We start from the raw sequence: 23,208 nt of genomic DNA, 5'->3' as shown, positions 1-23,208 counted from the left end.
TAACACCTACATGAACTTCTAACTTGTTGTCTCTTGAGGTCTCTGGGTGAGACTTGGATCCAACTTGTACAAATGCAAAACAAAAAACAAACATAAAATAATAATAATAATAATAATAATAATAATAATAATAATAATAATAATAATAATATTAATAATAATAATAATAATAATAATAATAATAATAATAAGAAGAAGAAGAAGAAGAAGAAGAAGAAGAAGAAGAAGAAGAAGGGAGTGAGAGGTGGGGGTGGGAGAAAGATAAAAAAATGTGTAGATAGATAGACTTAATTTGAATGTGATAAAATATTGAATTGTGCCAAAGTATTACAGACAACCACGACTTTGGATTCAGAATTTACAGACACTAAATACATAACTAAAGTAATATATTTAGTTTTCTCATACTACCTTTCCTTCATAACTTTTCAACGTAATATAATTTAAACGTATATGAATGTCTTTCAATTTTAGTGGCTAACTTTGGTAGCAGTTGCCAGAGTAGAACATTTGATTATAGCCTCCATTCTTCAGTCATTTTAAAATTATCGCTTAAAATCACATGTCTCAAAAAATTTAATTGTATTCCAATACATGATTAGGAAAAGTTTAACGTGTTTAGCTGAAATTCTTGATAAAACCAGAAATATGAGATAACAGTCAAAATTACTTTATTAGTTGTGTATTTTATAAATTATATTAAATTAATAAAATTACATTCATTCGTTTATTGACAATTATCAAGATATGCCCAGATGAGTTATGATCGACATACTTTTGAGCAAAAAAATGTCATTCCATTCTTGACATTTCTGTCTTTTTATGGGGAAGTAAAGCTGCATTATCGAAGTAAGAATATTTTTTTCTTTACTTGGGTATGTAGAGTGAAGTGAGAATGAAAATATGTAAGATGGCTTCCAAAAGAATTTGTGAAATATATAAATTTAGCCTAAATATAAAGTAATGACAATGCTCACCAGACACTACTTCAACATAGGTGAGTCGGAGGAAAAGAGGTAGGTACAGAGCACATGAAATTTGCAGGCCATTCCAAATTGTGGAAGATGTGTGTAACAATGTGTCTCTTATTACAGCATCAAGATGATCGTCGTGTCATGAGTGAACTGGTACACGGAGTTGGCCGATTTGGTTGCAGCTCTTAATAGCAATCGCATTAAACTCCCTCTTCTGCATGATTCCATAGGGTTCTATACGGTCCGAAAAGAGCTATAACATAACATAAAGGGGACACCTATTTTGAGAGAAAAGCTTGAATTTGGCGCACTTTTATCTTCTTGTAAGAAAGTCCCAAACAAGGCGAGAAAACATGTAGTGGTAAAGGACAATAAAGAAGATAAAATTAAGACATAAGGAATGTATTTACTTTAGACTTGAAACAGTTCTGGTCATAAAACGGAGGAAAGCAATAAGATAGAAGAGAGTTTCAAAATCTGGTAATTGGAGAAAAAAAGCTTCGACCGTAGAATGACTTCCTTATTCGTAGAAGCATAGTAGCATTTGGTTGGGTATACTGTGAGTTATGAGTCAGGCGATATAGCACAAAGTAATCAGGAACTAGGAAAGTTCATCAGAGCACTTTCTGTGGCAATAACAATAGAAAAGATTAAAACTGGCGACTTCACGTCGATGTGGCAAGGGTTGCAGAGTTGATGCAAGGCAAAAGAGGAATCAATCAGATTACAGACTCACTTCTGAATCTGGCCGAGAAGATCCAAAATAGTGCTCCACCCAAATGACAACAGTATTCCATACAAGAACGAATTTGTAGTCTTATAAAGATACAAAATGGTCTCGAATGGGTGGTAGTCCTTTAACCTATACAATGACCGTGCAGAAGGATAAAAATAAATACCCTATTACTTATAACCCAAAGATTTACCTTGGCTATATATTTTGCCATACACAATGAAATGAAATGTAAATATCACAAGAATACCTTGGTTAGTAATAAGTAAGTTCCTGAAGAACTAGGTCCAATTTGTTTGAAGTTCATATTGTAGCAATTTGCCTTAATTTATTAATATTGTGAAAAACACAATTTCATTGTGAATATTTACCAAAACTTAAAAGCAAGTAAAAATTTCAAGACGTTGAAACACGTTTGAACATAATCCAAATATCAGAGATTGAATAATTTTCTGAAAGAGTAAACATTAATGCAAAAAATTTTGCATCCATTAAGTAGTATTTGATAAATATTTCGTGCGTTTCTAAACTAGTGAATTTATTTTAATTTTAGTCACTTTTAGAAGTTGTGCATGACCTGTTCGAAGAACAAACCAACCCAGATGGATTAATCTTGAAAACTATGAATCGGGCACAGACTTTACTGAAATGTGAACGCTGTTCAGTATTTTTACGAGATGGAACTTCCGAGGTAATTCATATTTCTTGTTTTTATTTTCATAATATAGAAAAAAAATCATGGTAAACTTAAATACATAACGCTCGGCATCATAGGAATATCTTCAATGTAATTAAAATAGCGACGCCTTTCACGATACAAAATAATTAACTTCTACATTAAAGAGAGAACTGTTTTGCAATAACATCAAAATATAAGTGTAAAATTCGTTTACTAAAACTATATTTACGTGTGGTATTCATTAAAGATTTCCCTGACCCACTTCCCTAGGACGGGGATAAACGAAACATGGTATAATTATTAGTCCTTCTCTACATAGCCACCATCAATGCTGACATACTTCTCCCATTGCTTTATGCAGCTGTGAATACCTTGCCTGTAGAAGTCGGTAGGTTGCGTCTAGAGTCAAGACTTTACCACGAAAATAAGTTTATCATCATCCGAAATGTCCTTCCCCTTCAAAAAAATCCTCTATGGTAAAGAGGTGGAAGTCATATAGGGCGATGTCGGGAGAGTAAGGGAGATGAGGGAAGATTTCATAGCCACAGGAGTGTGCTTTTATCATTGTGAACTGAGGCGTTGTCTTGGAGGAGTTATGCCACGCCTCTCTGCTTTGATGGTGTTCCGCAATTTCTGCCAGAAAATCCAACATCACTACTCCGCACTGTTCTCAAAAGACTGAGCATCACCTTGCCTGCTAGTCTCAAGATCATAGTGATGGACCCATATCTCATCCTGTGTGATAAGTCTGCCGAAAAAGTCCTTCTTATTTTCTTAGCACACTGCCCAAAGAGCCTTGGAGCAATTGACTTATTCCTGCTCCTGAAAAGGTGTGAGCATCCGGGGAATCCATCGTGCAGACAACTTCCGCATGTGCAAATGATCGTGAATGATTTTTTCCACGGACTCTACACTTATCTTCACTTCTTGGATAGTTGCCGAATAGTTATGCGGCGATCCTCCAAACTGACGGCTTCCAATTTATGGATGGTGTCGTCATCAATGGCGGAATGTAGTCGTCCAGGAATAGGAGCAGTTTCCACCGATGTCCGACTACAGTTGAACTGGTGATGCTAGTACTTGACTGCATCGTATGATGGTGCATCGTCACCATAAACTTCTTTCATCTCATCGAAATTCTCTTTTGGCGAACGACCTTTTGAGTATAAGAACCTGATCACTGATCTGCATTCAATTACCTCCATTATAACACTTTAATTCACTTCAGCTGCCGTAAAAGACAAACGAATGCTAGTAGAAAGCTGCAATTTACAATGTGACATGTAGGGACATGTATGATTATACCTGTACAAGTTATGTTTCCTGCAATAACCAGAAGTGGATCAGTGGAAGTCTTTAATGAACACCTTTCGTATCAATGTTAAAAGTAATGTCCCTGATAAAGCAGCGAGTGAAATGTTGGGAACTCTGATTTTGATCTCTACTCCTTGTACTAACATTTCTCTGAAACTGCTCTTATGAAGTATTTTAACTTGCAGACATTGGAAGTGAAGAAGTTTTAACCTCATATATATGTGTGTGTGTGTGTGTGTCTATGTATGCACACACACAGACACACACACACACACACACACACACACACACACACACACACACACGTGCATACACACATCGAACAAATCAGACTCCAAGGTGATCGGTGGTAGTTGTTTGTGTCGAAAAGACTTTTATTACTTATAGAAGACAACAGAAAGAGTACAGTAAAATTAGCGTTGAGAGTGGTGTATACAATGTTTTGTATAGTCATTTTTAGATGACTGGAGAAAAATAAAAGGAAGTAAGCAGAGGTTTACATCCTCTATATTTGAGAGATTGGCTGCAGGTGACGGGGAACACAAGACAGCGTTACCGTACTTCGGAGAGAGGAAGTAGGAAAAGAAACTGAGTGAAAGGTGAAAGAAAAATAAAATGAAAAGAAGGGAAGCGGTCAAAGTTGCGGTGGAAAACTGAGGTGCGAAGGATGAGAATAAATGACTAAGAGACAGTGTCGGTGTAGAAGGGAAAAGGTTCAAATAAACTTGTCGGTGACATGGTTCCGACTTTAAAAAATGAAACGTTGGTCCTGCTGTTTTCCCGTGTGCGTATGCGTGAGTGTATTTGTATGCACCATTAGAAAAGTGGCTGTAAATATTTTATTCTATATCATGTGCAAGGGTATCCTCGCCCGTTTGTCTACATATATGAGTCTGCCTACTACACTAATGTACAAACTGAAGACAGTATGCCTATTGTTTCAGTCAAATCGCTTTTACGGCGACCACGCACGAAATTTGATCATATACAACCAGTCAAGAGGACGGCGAATAACTCCCTTAAACGAACACATTTACAACTAATTATCATATTGTCAAATGTATTCAGCTGACCTTCATTCACTTGTTATTATTCCATATCTATCTATCTATCTATCTATCTATCTATCTATCTATCTATCTATCTATCTCTACTTTCTATTTCTGGACCTTCCAGACATTTTCCTTACGTTACTTTTACACATCTTGTACTATCTTTGTTTCAGAGAGGTACGGCCTTTATTTTGTTTGTATATTGTATATTTTATTTCGATTGTACATTATAGTCGTACCATTACCTTTGCCCATTGCTTTCGTCACTGTTCTCAACGTCCGCTCACTATTCTCAACTGCTTTCCACTGCTAACGTCATAGAAAATGAATAATATTATCGTTAAAGGCGTGAAATTGTTATTATTTTTGGACGATAATTGATGGGGAATAAGCACACCCATATCTTGTGTATGTATTTTCCGATTTTGCTTTGTCCTTCGGTTTAAGTTTTGAAATTTATCTATCTATCTATCTATCTATCTATCTATCTATCTATCTGCATATATATATATATATATATATATATATATATATATATATATATATATATATATATATATATATATATATATATAAATATATATATATATATATATATATATGTATATATATATATATATATATATATATATATATATATATATATATATATATATATATATATATATATATATATATATATGTATATATATATATATATATATATATATATATATATATATATATATATATATATATATATATATATATATATATATATATATATATATATATATATATATATATATATATATATATAATTTATTAAAAGTTAATTTACAAAGGTAGCGTTAATTCTATTATTATCCAATGTCACTAGTTTAAGAATGATAATAACAATCAACGAAACAGGCGACTGCAGGACAAAAAATAACATTTAAATAGTCAAGGGATTAAAATTAATCAAAGTATGTCTACCTGCTTGAAATAACAGTCAAAACTCGTTATTAAATCGCCAAAAAATACACTGGTAACGAGATTATTTTACACTGGGAAGCTGCTGTGATTTCGGCGCGAAACGAATATCCTGGTAATGTGTGCTGAAGAAACTAAGGCATATTATGCCAATGCAGAAACTAGTCCACGTATATCGAAATACTTAAATGTATGTAAGTATATTGTCTTAACCAAATTTGCTTTCGTTTGATTCCTGTAGTAATCACCAGTGTATTTTTTGGCGATTTAATAACGCGTTTTGACTGTTATTTGACTGTTTTATATATATATATGTATATAGGCGTAGGAGTGGCTGTGTGGTAAGTAGCTTGCTTACCAAGCACATGGTCCCGGGTTCAGTCCCACTGCGTGGCATCTTGGGCAAGTGTCTTTTACTATAGCCTCGGGACGACCAAAGCCTTGTGAGTGGATTTGGTAGACGGAAACGGAAAGAAGCCTGTCGTATATATTTATATATGTATGTGTGTATGTGTTTGTGTGTCTGTGTTTGTACCCCCAGCATCGCTTGACAACCGATGCTGGTGTGTTTATGTCCCCGTAACTTAGCGGTTCGGCAAAGGAGACCGATAGAATAAGTACTAGGCTTCTAAAGAATAAGTCCTGGGGTCGATTTGCTCGACTTAAGGCGGTGCTCCAGCATGGCCACAGTCAAAAGACTGAAACAAGTAAAAGAGTATATATATATTTTGTTCTTAATGTTCAAGTATATATATATATATATATATATATGCAGATAAATATATGTAATATGCAGATATATAATGTAATACAATGTGATAATACAGTCTGAGAAGCCACGCCCCAAAATTTGGAGATTTACATTAACGTATGCATTCACATACGTATATAATGAACAGACATATCCACGCATACACATACACATATAAAATCAAAAAAAATATGTTAAAATACATTTATAGACGTACATATAAATACAAAATATATAAACTAGATAACTTGACATATCTTCGACTAGAAGAACCCAGACGGAAAAAAAAGATGGTGACAAACTAACAGATATATGTACAATGTAGTCCGAAGTGAATGCATTTAATAACTACCTCGGGAAATTATTACTTTCTACTTTTGATGCGATGGCTTTGCGTAGATAATGAGATAAATATAACTGGCAGTTAAAAACATCTAGAGAACGAATATCATGACACAGATTGCGATGGTTTTTTAAGTCATAAAACTGTCGACGGCCACCCACACAACGAATCTAACTCTGTGTAAAATGGATATGTACATACATTTAGGAATACATATACACGCTCATATGCATACACATAAAAGAAAAACGCATGAAAGAAAAATAGGCACTTAACACATTTAATAAGATTTACATGTATTATTTAAAACAGTTTGATTCGGCTCCATACAACTTATAGCCTGAAAGAGACGGGCTTCTGCTTGAGGTCCGCGAAACTTTAAGTCGCGTAGAGCCGAATTAAACTGTTTTAGATATTACACACACATACACACATATCCATATACATACTAATACATAGTTACATACATATATAGGAATATAGATATATATTCGTGCATACACATATATACACAGTTAAACAGATATACATACACACATAAGACAAACACGCATGTATATTTATACGGACACGCGTATACACGTATATAGGTAATTGTGTACATGCACATACTTAGAAACACGTATACAACCCCCCCCCACACACACACACACATCACCTGGATCACCTGGACCGGCCAGGCTGTCTGGTGCTGAGTTGGCTCCGTGGGCCACAGCATTTGTTTCATTCTCCTCGAGCTCTCACCATTCTCCTCGGTGCTCTCCGCTATCAACGCTTAAATCGTCTTCCCACCTGATTGGAGGTCTTCTGAGTGGTCTCTTTCGTTCGCGCGTGTACCACTCGACAACTGCACGGATCCACCGATTGTCTGTGAACCTTGGACATAACCGGCCCATCGTAGTTTTGTGTGGTGATATTCTGCGATGATGTGCTTCATTTCAGTTCTATTCCTGATCTCCTCGTTCCGGGTGTGATCTCTTAGCGAGATTCCCAGCATGGACCTTTCCATGGGGCTCTGTGACGTAAGCAGATGCTGTCCTTCTCTCTTCGTGAAAGCCCAAGTCTCACATGTGTAAAGCATTGAAGGCAAGGCTGGGCTGTTGCAGAAATTATCGCGAGTTGCCTTGCCTAGGTTCGCCTTCAGCACATCCTTCGCCTAGTTGAATGCTCTCCATCCTGCTCTTATCCTTCGCGAGATCATATGCTCCATCTCTTGCTTTATAGTCACTTCTTGATTGAGATACACAGCTGCTCACCTCTTCTATTTCATCACCTCCGACTGTTAAACGACTGATCGGTACGCCCTCAGACCACATGTACTTGGTTTTCGTACGGTTGATTTTCAGGCCGACCGCCGAATTCCTGAAATCCAGTTCGTCCAGCATGGTCTGCAGCTGATCGGTGCTCTCCGCTATCAACGCTGTGTCATCAGCGAATCTTAGATGGGTGAGTAGCTCTCCATTTATCCTTATGCCTCCGTTCCAGTTCATGCTTCGCATGACCATCTCGATACACGTCGTGGAAAGCTTAGGAGAGATGGTGTCTCCTTGCTTGACACCCTCCTCCACCAGAACATTCACTGGTGAGGATAACAGGACCACATTCGTTGTGCACCCAATAGACACACACACATATATATACATATATGTATATATACATATATATATATATATATATATATATATACATACATACATACATACATATATATATATATATATATATATATATATATATATATATATATATATATATATATATATATATATATATATATATATATATATATATATATATATATATATATATATATATATTGTTGACTCTCCTGTCGAACGACCTGCGCAAATGAATTGTTTATAGTGATCAAATGTTCATGCCGCACATTTGCACACTCTCTCCATCAAATCGACGTTGTCTAAAGTGATCGCGGTCATAGAATCGCGGTTTCGATTCCCAGACCGGGATTTGTGAGTGCTTAAAATTTAATGTTGAAATATTCACGGTGGATGAATTTTCAAACTCGGATCGGATTTATAGGATTACCAACACTTCTAATAGCAGGATGAGTTTTGCCGAGGTCTTCTATACATTTAGAAAAAAATATACCAATTCTTATACAAATAAGTGTTTAACACTTGAAATTTCAACAAAGGATGAAAGGAATGAACTTTACATATTTCAGAAGGATTAATTTGACAATTTATAGAAAGGACAGTATATATTTTATTATTATTTTTAATTTTTTAATATTTCTAATGTTTTAATATTATATATATATACTATTGGTTCTTAATGTATCTCTGAAGAGCGGAATTACTGATAATAAGATGATCTTTAGATCACTTTGTGATTATAGTAATATCCGCGAAACGATCGTAAGATATTTAACTCTTTAAATTTTAGGTTCTTTTATATTTTATATTTTAGACTTTACAATATTCATGCTTAATTACGCATAAATTTTTATACGCATATATATTCACACATATATTTATCTATATTCAAATTTTTATATATATTGATATTTATATTTCGTATATTTATATTTTAAATTTTAAATTTATTATGTTGCCGTGTCATGTTGGATGTATGTCTTTCAAAATATTAAATATTGATTTCCTGAGTATATTATTGATGAGTTTATGAATTTATTAATAATATAAAAACACATATATATGTATATATATATATATATATATATATATATATATATATATATATATATATAGATATAGATAGATAGATAGATAGATAGATATAGGTATATATATTTATATAAATTTATATATATATATTATATAACCACCAGCTCAAATATATGCGTCTCTCGACCCATCCGGCCATACATAGACAGTATAGATTTATACACACACACACACACGCACACACACACACACACACACACGCACACACACACACACACACGCACACACACACACACACGCACGCACACACACACACACACACACACACACACACACACACACACACACACACACACACACACACACACACACACACACACACACACACACACACATATATATATATATATATATATATACATATACATTCACAAATATACCCGACAACATTGGATCCTTATCGATGCTCGACTTTCAACTGAAAATAACGGAAATAGAGATCCACACTGAGTTCTACAAGAAAAAAGCCAGTAGAGATATGTTTGTTCACTACAATTCAGCCCTTCCATTCGGTGCCAAAATAGGATACGCCAGAAATGAACTGATATGCATCCAAAACAAGTGCAGCTGGACAGAGGACAAGGTGACCCACACCACACGCTTCCTATAGGTATTGAAAACCAACGGGTACCCTATATCCATTGTAAATCGGCTTAAGTACCCGAGACGACAAACACGCCAAACAGATAGAAAACCCAGCTACACAGGCTTCCTTAAAATACTCAATTTTAGCGAGAAGAAAACTACAGCCATCTGAAGAGCCATAAGAAGATAAGAGTTAGACATACAACTAACCCACTCCGGCCCCTCTCTGAGAAGACACCTCGCAAAGAAACGAGCAAGGGACTGCAATCAATGCACACTAGCTAACTGCCCCATCTGTGACACAGATTTATGCCAACGAGCAAATGTTGTATATCGAATCCAATGTAACAAATGCAACAATTTCTATGTGGGCAGCACTGCAAGGCTATTACACATTCGCATTAAAGAACATCTAAACACGCGAGCTTCCTCCTTCAGAAAACATCTAGACAGAGGCCAGAACACCGACAAAAACATAACAGTCACAATTGAGCACAATGATAGAAATTTCGGAAATTTAAGAATTAAGGAAGCTATCTTCTTGGACAGACTAGTCTTCAAATTAACAACAGGCTGGAAATTAGCAATCACTATATTATTTAACTATGTCGGTACCCTACACGCACGATGATAACATGCTCGTGTAAAGAAAAAAATTCACGTTTAATACATAACTTGGTAGCAGCGCTGCGGATATGCCAACGTACACGAGCTCAAGACATAACCGCCCTCACGCAGTTGCCATGAGGAATTCCGGAAGGAGTTTCGTGAGACTACTGCAGAGACGCTTCAGACAAATTCCAGTAACCGTTAGAAAACCGATTATAACAGTGAGTCTATTAATTCCTAGCAATATTTGAAGAAGGAATTTTTATATTCCGAAATATTATATTAGACTATGAATAATTAAATTATTTATAATGGTTATTATAGTCTACACTGCATTGTTGTGGCAATCGAGACACGTTACATTTCACAAACAATATACAATGCTTCCAGCGAACTACAATACCCTCTTATCGCCATGATTGACCGCTAACTCCACAAGCTTTGTTTTTATTCTCTCTCTGTTTATTTCCTCGTGTTCCTTTCTCTTGAAGAGCGTAGGCTCGAAACGTAAGAGACTTTCTCACCTTTTCTGAGCGTCAAACTAATACACCTGCTTGTTTATATATATATATATATATATATATATAGTACTTATTTGTAAACAAAAAAGTTTCTTGCTGTACTTATCGTTGCATTAAATGAGTCAAAGACATAATGAATGCACAAGCAAACGGGAATCATATACAGATGGTCGCTGGTTCCTCATCACTTATCGGCCAGTGGGTCAATCGCAATTTCACGCTTAACCGATAACACTGAATGAATCCCCTACTGGTGACGCCGACAGCAAATGCCACCGAGAATGGTTGAGCCAAAATACAAGAAACAACACAAAAAAGGAACAGACAAGAAGATGATACAGAAGAATAAATGGAATCAAAAGCGAGACAATTAGTGGATATACGAGGGACAGAGAAGAAAACAAACAGGACTGTGGGCATACAAACGAACTAATATAAATAAACGAACTAATATAAATAAACGAACAAAATAAGGCCTTAGGGCCAGGCAGTGGATGAAAATAGTCAACGCTGGGAGAATATCCTGAAGAATTTAACAGAGAGACAGCGACAGGCGAGAAAGTACGACTACTTAGTAAGCTAGCCGATCGTGAAAGGAACGAGATAAGACTGACCACAGGTCACATGTCAGTAGTAGTAGGAGGAAACGATAGAGGGCAGACAGAAACAGAGAGGGAAGTAAAAGAACGTGACAGATAGCAGCATAAAAGGAAGAGGAGAAAGAGAGGGAAAGTGTATGTGAAAGTGGGAGAGGAAGAGAAAGGGGAGAGTATTATGTATCTATATGAAAGTGGGAGAGGAAGAGAAAGGGAGAGTGTGTGTGCATATGCGTGTGCGTGTGTGTGTGTGTGTGCATGTGCATGTGCGTGTGCGTGTGCGTGTGTGTGTGTCTATACGTTCGTATACACGGTTCCATATTCCATCATTCTTAATATCACTTTGCACTCTGCGAATAATTCAATACAACGATTTAACTAAATATTATTCTCTAGCAACCACCTATCTTAGCAACCACCTATCTTAGCAACCACTTTAGATATTCTCAGCTAATGTACAAATTTAAAAAAAAATTTTCTGTTTTTATTTCTAAGCTACTCCTAAATCCACAACCAATCATATTCACACTCTTCACTAAATTGTTACAATAAATAATTTCTTTATTTTTGTTGGCAACTTTCAACAAACCCATACATCTAAAGTACACTCTCTGCCCTCAGAACCCCATCGTAGTCAGCTGATTTACAAGCATATACTTACGTTTCCTCAACGCTCTAGCGTCTCCTCCCTCCACTGCTTAGTATAACCTTTTCCTACTATACACTTTGCATTGAAAACCCGAATCAAACTGCTGTAGTAGATATATTTTATGTTGTACGTCACCCTCCACCTCCGGTGGCTAGTCTAGCTAATTGATAATTCTAATGTACTTGCCCCACAATGCTGTCCCTATTACACATGTGGTCTTCTTCACACCATACCACCTTGCATCCCACTTCATAACCCACACTGACCTCGGCTACTCTTTTCTATATATCTTCTTGTTCTCGATATTTATATATCTAGAGATAATATTTATCACGACCTAAAGGTGGATATTCTGTTAGGACAAACTATTCTGCAAAAGTTATGAGAAAAACTTTCATATTGGCTTTTGGTGTAAAATGCAAAAGGACTTATATATCTATCCCTTGCCATGATTGTTAGTTTCGATTTGCCCTCCTATTATTATGTCCTTTTTTGGTTTTTTTTCCTCTTTTCTTTTAAACTTTCCTCTATAGCTCACATTAGTTGTAGTCCAATGATTTTTTTTAAAGTGCAAAAAATATTTTAATTGAATTATTTTCTATTTTTAATAACAAATCGAAGTAATAACTTGTAATAAAATTTTTAGTTTTAATAAAAGCTAATATTTTCTAAATCTAGATATTTTATTTGAAATTTATCCTTAGCTGCAATATTTTAAGTAAAAAATTTTTTGTTCTGTACTTTACCAGATGTAATAAGTTGTCCTGAACTTTTCAAGTGTAATAACTTGTGCTGTACTTTTCCAGGTTTATAATCTTAGGAATATTATTTTTCTTGCTCGCATTTTTCCATGTAATATAGCATTGAAAGAAGAGGGCTGAATGTTGTAATTGAATAATGAGTAAAATTGTACATTTTGGCGAAGAGAGAAAAAAGTAATAAGGTACGACCAAATAGTGAAGCAGCGTAGGCAAAATAAATCATTCTAAATTGACCCGAAGAAATTTTATCAAGAAATAAGTAAGGAAAATATATACGAAAATGTTATGGTATATCAGAAGCGGAAGAAAGTTGTCTATTTTGGAGTGAGATATAAAGTAAGGAAAACAACATAATGTTGAGGTTGAATAGCTATAAAATTTGAAGGATCCTGTTTCTTCTCCACAACAGAAAGAAATTAGAAATTAAGCAGAAAATGTGCGAGAAGTAAGTAGGAAGATGAGTATTTGGAAAGTAGCTAGATCTGATGCCATAAAACATAGCAGAACACTTTAATGCACAGATCAACGGAAATGAAAAAATTCCTGAATGGATAACATAGTTATACACTTTGTGTTTGAAGGATGCTTTTTCAGAAAGGAATGCTTTAGATAATTACAGATCCATATCATGCCTCCTACTGACGTAGAAACTGCTGCTCCTTGGAATAACCGCTTATGAAATGAATATATTTCTTGATAACGGAATCTTCCCTGTTGAGCAGAAGGGTTGTAAGCGGAATTGTATGGGAACTAAAAACCACTTACTCAAAAATAAAATAGTAATCAATGATTTTAAGCGAAGGAAGAGATATTTAGCAATGGGACCAATAGATTACTGTGAGGCCTATGATGAACATGTTTGCCACTGCAAAGAATGACTAGAGTGTTTTGAGAAAGAATATGGCAAGCTGGAAGACTGAGCTCAGAATCTAGGAATAGTAAGAACGAAAAGAGGGATCTTTTATGGTACAGATTGCTTCCTTTGCTATTTGGTTTGTGCATGATTCCTTTAACATTATTAAATGTAACATCTGAATATGAGTTTAAAGGAAAAAAGCACAAAATCAACCAGTTATTATCTATTAGAAGATTTCAAAATATATAAGAACGAAGCTCAAGTCTGTTCTCTTGTGAACACAGTTCATTTGCATTAACAAGAACACGAGATGAAATTTGGTCTAAAACCGTGGAACAATAATTTTGACAAAAGGGAAAGCCAACAGCAACAAATATTGAGTTTAGTTCGATGTTTTGCAAATATTTTATTTTGTATTTCATCTTTCCTGTTCCTGCTTGAATGAACCATCGTTAGCCGCAGAAAAAATGTGACAAGCAATGTTTAATGCCTCTTTACTATCACCTTCCCTGGAATTTGGATGAGTAGTACTCTTCCTAAAAAAGGGCTGCTTAAACACAAGAACCCCCACCAGAGTTGGTCCCTGTCATGGATAGACACAACAATTATGTTAGAATGAGCAGGTTTATAACTGTACGCCTCCAACTGCTTAGGTCTACACACATCGCCAGTCTTCCATCGCCATAGGACTTAATAGCATGACAAATGACAGTTTACCAAAAAGAGATATCTATACACTATTGGGTTATAATGATAAACTCTTGTACAACACGAATACCACTCTCTGGGTCTTAGAAATTAGTACAGTGACGGGACAAAGTGACATATTCAGTAATCACGTGAAGCCGGAGGTTTTACATAAGAATGTAGCTTCCCTAGAAGGATGCGGCGGCAACAGGTAGAGGTCCCACACTGCCGATGGTTTTAGTGATCACCGTAACACTAACCAAGAGTATTTCTGCGTCTCCGCGCTCAGGTGGATTGTATTAACATATGCTAGTTAACCTGACAGATACGTTGAGACCCTGACAGACACTCCTATTCAGGGGTAGGGTAGATCTGGGAATTATTGTGGCTAAGAGGTGGTTCCACGCTCCTCGAAATTTTGGAATTCCTAAACCAGAACCCTACTGCAGGATGCTGTTTAAATTATTTCCTTAGGACATACATACATACATATATCTTTCGTTTACTTGTTTCAATCGTTAGACTGTGGCCATGGTTGGGCACAGTCTTGTATAATATATATATATATATATATATATATATATATATATATATATATATATATATATATATATATGTACACGCACACACACACATACACACATGCCGTCTACAAAAACCATTCGCAAGGCTCTAACCGGCCTGAGGCTAAAGCAGAAGACACTTGCTGAAGGTACCACGCGGGTCATTGAACCAAAAACCATGTTATATAAATATGTATATATATATATATATGTATATGTATATGCATGTATGTATGTATATATATATATATATATATATATATATATATATATATATATATATATATATATATATGTGTGTGTGTGTGTGTGTGTGTATGTATATATATATGCATATATATGTATCTCTCTCTTTCTCTCTCTCTCTCTCACCGGCCATGACGAAGGGAAATAGCCCTGAAACTCGAGTCGCCTTTATATATATATATTTATATTTATATATTTATATATTTGATCCTTTATATTGAACACTCAATATTTCATCTACATTCAATACTTTCTTTCATGGTGCCATCCATTTTTATTTTATTTTATTTTATATTGTATATTGTATATTCCATATTCTATACCCCACATTAGTTCTGCTGGAATATAAATAAAACATAAAAAACAGACAGTGTTGGAACTCTTTTAAGCAAAATAATATATATATATATATATATATATATATATATATATATACATATATACACATATGTATATACATATATATCTTTAAGTCATAATATTTGGATTCAAGCAATACGGTAGTACTCATAAAAAACTCCTTTATGCATCATTCTACAAAACATAGAATATATAGGACGATACAAGAGCAAACGATAAGGAGTCTGTAGAGTCATAAATGACACAGAAAGAGTTTGAAATTCTAATATCACGGAAAATTGTTTCGTAACTTAAACAATTAACATCATTATATTCAATAATAAATAAATTACTTACATGCCTGTATTAATGCAAAATAAAAAAATCCTTCAAAATAATGCAGAATTTAAGCTATATTTTTTCTGTTAGGTGGTGTTTTAAAACCAGGCGATACATAGCAACCATGAACAAGAAGAAAACGTCTGACGCGATTCCATTCAGTTTCCATATCACAAAATTCAGTCATGTATCTTTGATAGGCTCAATGTTATGACAGAAGAAACTTGGCCGTGGGGTTGCGCAGTGGCGTTGAACTCGAAACCACACATTGATGAAGCAATCTTCTTACCCACACTTATCTTATTTCTTTATTGCCCACAAGAGGCTAAACATAGAGGGGACAAACAAGGACAGACAAATGGATTAAGTCGATTACATCGACCCCAGTGTGTAACTGGTACTTAATTTATCGACCCAGAAAGGATGAAAGGCAAAGTCGACCTCGGCGGAATTTGAACTCAGAACGTAGCGGCAGACGAAATACCGCTAAGCATTTCGCCCGGCGTGCTAACGTTTCTGCCAGCCTGCCGCTTTACCCACACTTATCTGTTAAGCGATATTGGTTATTACAAAGCAATCTGCGAAAGCACAGTTACTGGTTTTCAGCCATGGCCGTTTGTTTTTAGTCTGTTGCAACCATTCACTTATATTTCAGAAGGTAAACAGCATAATGTTATTCTTTATGATGTAAAGTTGAAAAAATTTCTAGTGTAGTGATTTAAAGATGCATTTGAGTAGAGCAAATATACAGTAGAGAGTAAATTATTTTCCATTTTGTAACACGCGTTTCATTTTTAAATATTTAATAGAATACCTATCCTTCAGATGTAAACCATGATATGAGGAAATTGAATACCAACAGCATTGAGCTCATTTTGAAACAACCCGTTTTGACTAATAAACATCTTCAACACACGCTCACCCACACACACATGCGCGCGTGCGTGGTTAAGCAAAATATTTAATAATAGACAAACATTTTTAGTTACTTTTACAGAGTAGCACTCATGAAAACAGCTACAAATAGTGTCGCAGGCCACATGTTTATGTATATATAAATTCATTCCTATTTATCAACAGCAGTATTGTTAATATTTACTATACATACATACATACATACATACATACATACATACATACCATACATACATGCATACACACACACATACACACATACTCACACACTACATACACACTCACACGTGTGTGAGTGTGTGTATCTATCTATCTATCTATCTATCTATCTATCTATCTATCTATCTATCTGTCTGTCTGTCTGTCTGTCTGTCTGTCTGTCTGTCTGTCTGTCTGTCTGTCTGTCTGTCTATCTATCTATCTATCTATCTATCTATCTATCTATCTATCTATCTATCTATTCGTATTATTTTATAAATAACGTATGTAAGTATAATCAATCAGTACCTTATACTTTATATACATGAGATACTATCTTTTAATATGGATTTTATTTTATTTTATTTTTTTCATTTAAAATTGGTTTCTGCCAATTTCAGTTCTATAGCAGCACTATTAAATTCAATGGCTGAGAAGTAGGTCTCCAAATAACTGAGGTATTTAACTTAAAATGAAAATCGATATATGTGTTCTTTCTATCTGAAATTATATTTGTTTCTCTCGCGTTACACTGAAACGTTTGTTGAGTAGGTAAATAGATGTAAGATTCCACCTGAAAGAGCAGATGCTGCCATAATAACTAGTAGTTAAGTGACAGAACCCATGGGAAGTGCCCGGGTGTTTAAACTATGTTTGGAAAAGAAATATCTCTCACCATTATACCGCAAGGAAAATGTTTAAGATACTAAATTACTTTACTAAACTGAATTGCCTATTGTTTTCAAATACCTCTCCAAATATGTATCTATTAAAAGCTACATAACGAGGTAAATTTACCAAAATATTGTACTCTTTAACTTTTGAAAACAATACGAAGAAAAACTGAAATTTCTGCGAAAATTCTCAGTTATTTAAATGATCTGATGCAAAAATAGGTTTGTGATAAGAAATGTAGAATTCACGAAGGTTTATATACCACGATTCACTTTATGTTTGCTTCTACCTGGAGATTAGCTTCAGTTGCAGACATTGTTGTTACAGTTACTAATTATGTAATAGCTATTTAATAAAACGAACACAAACGTTGGAATTTTCAACGTATTCTGTAATATAGAAACGAAAACTCCATTGAGAACGATTTGGGAAGAACAATATCTTGGGTTATAACACAACAGAACAACTTACTCAGTTCTTGGATTTCCCTGAAAATATTGAATAATTAAACTTCGGCATTACAGGAAACTGTTACGATGATTTAAAAAGTATGTACATAGACGCAGGCGTGGCTGTGTGGTAAGAAGTTTGCTTCCTAGCCACATGGTTCCGGGTCCCGTCCCACTGCATGGCGTCATCAGCAAGTGTCTTTCACTATAGCCTCGGGCAGATCAAACTCTGTGAGTGGGTTTGGTAGATGGAAACTGAAAGAAGCTCTCGTATACACACACACGCATACACACACACACACACACACACACACACACACACACACACATACACACACACACACACACACACACACACACACACACACACACACACACACACACACACACACACATGTCTATATGTGTTTATGTATATATATTTGTGTGTGCGAACAGTTATGGTGATGCAAACAGGAAAAATAGGACTCAACGTATGAGTATGTATATATTTTTGTTAATATTTAACAGAAGCAACAGAGTGACTCAAGGTCCAAAAGTTTCGTGCTTTAGCACTTATCAATCTCTCAGAGCTTGAGTCACTCTGTTGCTTCTGCTAAACATTAATATATATATATATATATATATATTGATTTATCATTGAGGTGAGAAACGAAATTCACTACAAATTAGTTAAATTATAATCTAAGCAGTTTAATTTTAGGTTATGAAAATACCCATATTGTTTATTATAAGCTAAGTATGAATTTATAGGGGTACAAATGAATCTTCCTGATAACCCTACATTTTAACTTTATACAATAATGACATATTGTTTTACTTAAATTATTATGCACATTCTATAATATTTGCTATTGAAGTTAATAAGGTATAGATATTTTATTATGGTTTTAGTGATTAGGCTGTCTTTATTCCTTTTCTATGATGTTCTACCCTAACTGATCATTTTATTATTATTGTTATTGTTGTTATTATTTCATAGTAGCCTTAAATAAATCTAATCATTGTACCGCTATTATTTCATACTCAGCTTATATAAGGTAATACCGGTATCTCGACAACTTAAAATAGTTCAATTTAATTAAATCAGTATACAATTAACATGTTTTTTAACCTCGGTTGGTCCATTATTGAATACCAGATACATTCAATTGATCAATCTCTATAGAAACCACTATAGTAAGTTAATATTTAGATAAGTAATAAGTAAATAAATAATAAAGTATTTTCTTTGCAGCTTTCTTTTCCTCCCTTTATTGTGGTAAAAAAAATTTGGTATATACTCAAAATATTCATAGAAGTTTTTTTATCCTTTTGTTAAAATTTCATTCTTAATAATTTTGATTACGCTGAGTTTTAACTTTATACAATAAGACAATATTGTTTGAAATGATCTTTAGAAATTACTTGATTTCTTTCTTTCTTAAATGGCTCTACCCTCCTAATCTTAGTATTATATAAGGGCCTTTATATAAATAACCCTTCTAAACAAGTACCATTAAGAAACTATAAATATCATGTAAGGAGTAACAATAATAACTTCTTAAACCTATAATATAACCCTTAGTTTATATATAGAAAGATTAGTGTAAAATATGAATGTTCCATAACTTAAACATTTCTTTATCAGACATCAGTGTTTTATTGATATTAGCTAAATAAGTTAATATATAAGTTTTAGTCTAATATATTTTGAACTATTATACTTTTTCTATAAATCTTCTCTATTGGTGTTAATAAGCTACATATACTTTACCATAGTATTAATAATTAAGCTATTTTATTCCTTTTCTATGGTGTTCATGCCTACTTGATTATTTTATTTCATTTCTTTATTAATTTATAATTAGCCTTTATAAAATGAAGCTAATCTTTGTATCTCTATAAATTCGTACTTAGCTTATATTAAACTATACTGGTATATTAACTACTTATAAAAAAACTGCTTAGATTATAATGTTATTAATATATAATTAGAATGTTCTTTTACCTCAATAGTCCTTTATTAATACCACTATATACCAATTAATCAATATTCACAGATACCATCTGATGAGTTAGTATTTAAGTGTACAATATGTATAAATATTAAACTATTTCTGGATAATTTCTTTTCCTCCCTCTATTGTGGTAAAAGTTTGGTATATACTCAAAAATATTCACAGATTTCTATCCTTTTGTTAATATATTCTTCTTAATAACCCTCAGAATAGCCATAAACTTTAATTGTATACAATATAGCAACATTGTTTAAAACATTTAACTATAGTACTACATGATAAGACTTGCCCTGTTTCATTATCATTGGTCTGCTAGTGGGCGACCCCCTTAGTTGTCAGCTAACATCTTGTTTTAAGTTTTCCTTTACCAAACCTTATGATATTGCTTCTAATAAATCTTGATTTTTATGACTATACCAACTATGATTTGTGTCTGCTTTCTCAGTCCTACCCCTAACAGATACTGCCCTTTATTCTCTCAGCCTTAGATATACAAGGATTTGATAAACTAGTCTATAAATTAAAACTGACCCCATAAAAACAAATAAAATCAGTGACAGGTAGAGCCTTCTTGATAATTTAGTAACTTATATGCTGTAGTAGAGGCAACATGTTCTTTGTCTATCTCCTTAACTTCCTGGAGATTTTAGGTATATTTATACTAATGTGTCCATCTGTTCTAATTTAATTAAATCCTATGTTTTTGTGCAGCTGAGGATTGCTCTGCATTTTAAATTGATGTAATGATTGCATTGTTCAGTTAAATGGAGTTGCATGAAACGATCGTAGTGCATTACCTCTGGATATCCTTGTTGCGTATTTTGATTTTAATCACCTTACTTTGAAATTGCATGCATAATACCGTACTAAATTCTGGTGCCTCAACTTAAGTACCATATTCATCTGAATATGTATATATGTATATATATATATATATGTGTGTGTGTGTGTGTGTGTGTGTGTAAGTGTGTGTGTGTTTGAATGTGTGCGTGTGCGTGTGTGTGCCTGTCTGTCTGTCGTTGTCCTCCCATCATTGCTTGGCAACCGTTGTTGGTGTGTTTACGTCCCTGTAACAAATAAAAGATAAAATATATCTATAGTCTCCTTGATATTCGCTTTATGTTAACATATTTCAATGGTTGCTTTGAAGGGTTTCTAAACTTACTTACGTTACATTATCGAATCCATGCCATTATTTGAACTTTTTCAAGATCTTATCAAGCGTGAGAAATTTGGGTTCTAGAAATAGTAGTTATACAATCGCTACTTATGGTGTTTACAGCTAAGATATTATTTCCCAAAGGGACTACATATACACCATATTCATTAATTTCTACTGTATAGTATCATCTGTTATTTTCACATATTCCTCTGATAGTTTCATCTCTGTAATATATCCTGCATATACATATTCTAATTATCCAAGTTGTTATGCTATTTACATGCTTATTTTTACATCGTGTTTTATTTTTATTTTTACGTACTGTTAAATGGATTCTAAAGGGAAAATCAAGGTTTATATCTTTTCTTTTATCTTTTACTTGTTTTAGTCATATCACTGCGGCCATGCTGGGGCACCGCCTTGAAAGGTTTTAGTCGAACAAATCGATCTCGGGACTTATTTTTAAAGCCTAATACTTATTCTGTTGGACACTTTTGCCGAACGGCTAAGTTACGGGAAACTGAACCAACAACATTGGTTGTCAAGCAGGTGATGGGGGGACAAACACAGAACGAAAGATACACACACGTAGATATATACAGATACATACATGCATTCGGGAGACACGTAATTCCACAACCCTGGCCGAACACGTATGGTCATAAAGTGGAAGATTCAAGAGACATGTAAAGCGTACTTCAATAGCAACCGGAAACGAAGATAGGTTATGTCTGGCTGACAAAAGAAAATTTTTAAGACCTCCAAGCACCCAGTCATTTACCTGAATTGCAAAAGTGAAATTTTTAATTCTTGCTCACACGAAAAGTAGTACATCATACCTACGTGCCCCATCATGACTATAATCACCAGTCCCCCAACTTCGGCCCTCCACCAATACCTTGGAGTCAGGCAAAGTGTTTGACCAGAACATACACAAACACATACGCCTCAACAGAGTGGACGTCCAACAAATAGCCCCCCCCCCAATATAAGCCCCCCCCCTAAAGAGTTTAATCAAAACATAAAAGAAAGCAAACACTAACGAACACATGTATATGCGCTTCTAATTGCGAAGGCTACCTACACACATTCTATTTTCATAAAAAATACAAATACACTGCCTATACGCTCTTTTCCAGCAAAAACTTGCCGACTTTCAAAATACAAAAAAAAAAAAAAATCACAAAATATCACAAAAACTGTTCGTCGGACAGTTTTCTAAACAAAACTGTCCGACGAACAGTTTTTGTGATATTTTTGCTGCTTTTTAATAAAGCGTATTACGCTACCTCTGTTATTCAAGTACTATTATTTCCACCTTGCTTCGCATTTATGTGCTTACTCTGGTATATACATACACATACACACACGCACACACACATTCGCTTCTGAAAGGGATCCTTATATATAGCCAAGGGAAATAACCCACTCATGTTCGTAAATTATTTCGTATAAATCAAATTGAGTATGCTTATTTCTTAGTATTTGAACTATTTGAGTTATTTTCGCAATGTATCCAGTACAACGCTTAAACAAGTAAATAGTATTTT

General features: G+C 34.3%; 1 protein-coding gene and 1 pseudogene across 1 annotated transcript in view; one reads left to right on the top strand and one right to left on the bottom strand.

Annotated features, from left to right (window-relative positions):
- Nucleotides 1–23,208, top strand: part of LOC106884049 (dual 3',5'-cyclic-AMP and -GMP phosphodiesterase 11A) — a 389,181-nt gene that overhangs the window by 119,802 nt on the left and 246,171 nt on the right. Inside the window, exon 5 of the mRNA XM_052973868.2 lies at nucleotides 2,261–2,398. Within this exon, the coding sequence (XP_052829828.1) occupies nucleotides 2,261–2,398 (138 nt within the window). The remainder of the gene's footprint in view (nucleotides 1–2,260; nucleotides 2,399–23,208) is intronic.
- LOC149132292 (protein GVQW3-like) lies at nucleotides 3,041–3,591 on the bottom strand (annotated as a pseudogene).

Source organism: Octopus bimaculoides, chromosome 16 (genome assembly GCF_046866305.1).
Source record: "Octopus bimaculoides isolate indiv1 chromosome 16, ASM4686630v1, whole genome shotgun sequence".
NCBI classification, from domain to species: domain Eukaryota; kingdom Metazoa; phylum Mollusca; class Cephalopoda; order Octopoda; family Octopodidae; genus Octopus; species Octopus bimaculoides.
Note: the sequence above shows the minus strand (reverse complement) of the source record. Positions and strands in the feature narration are given on the sequence as shown.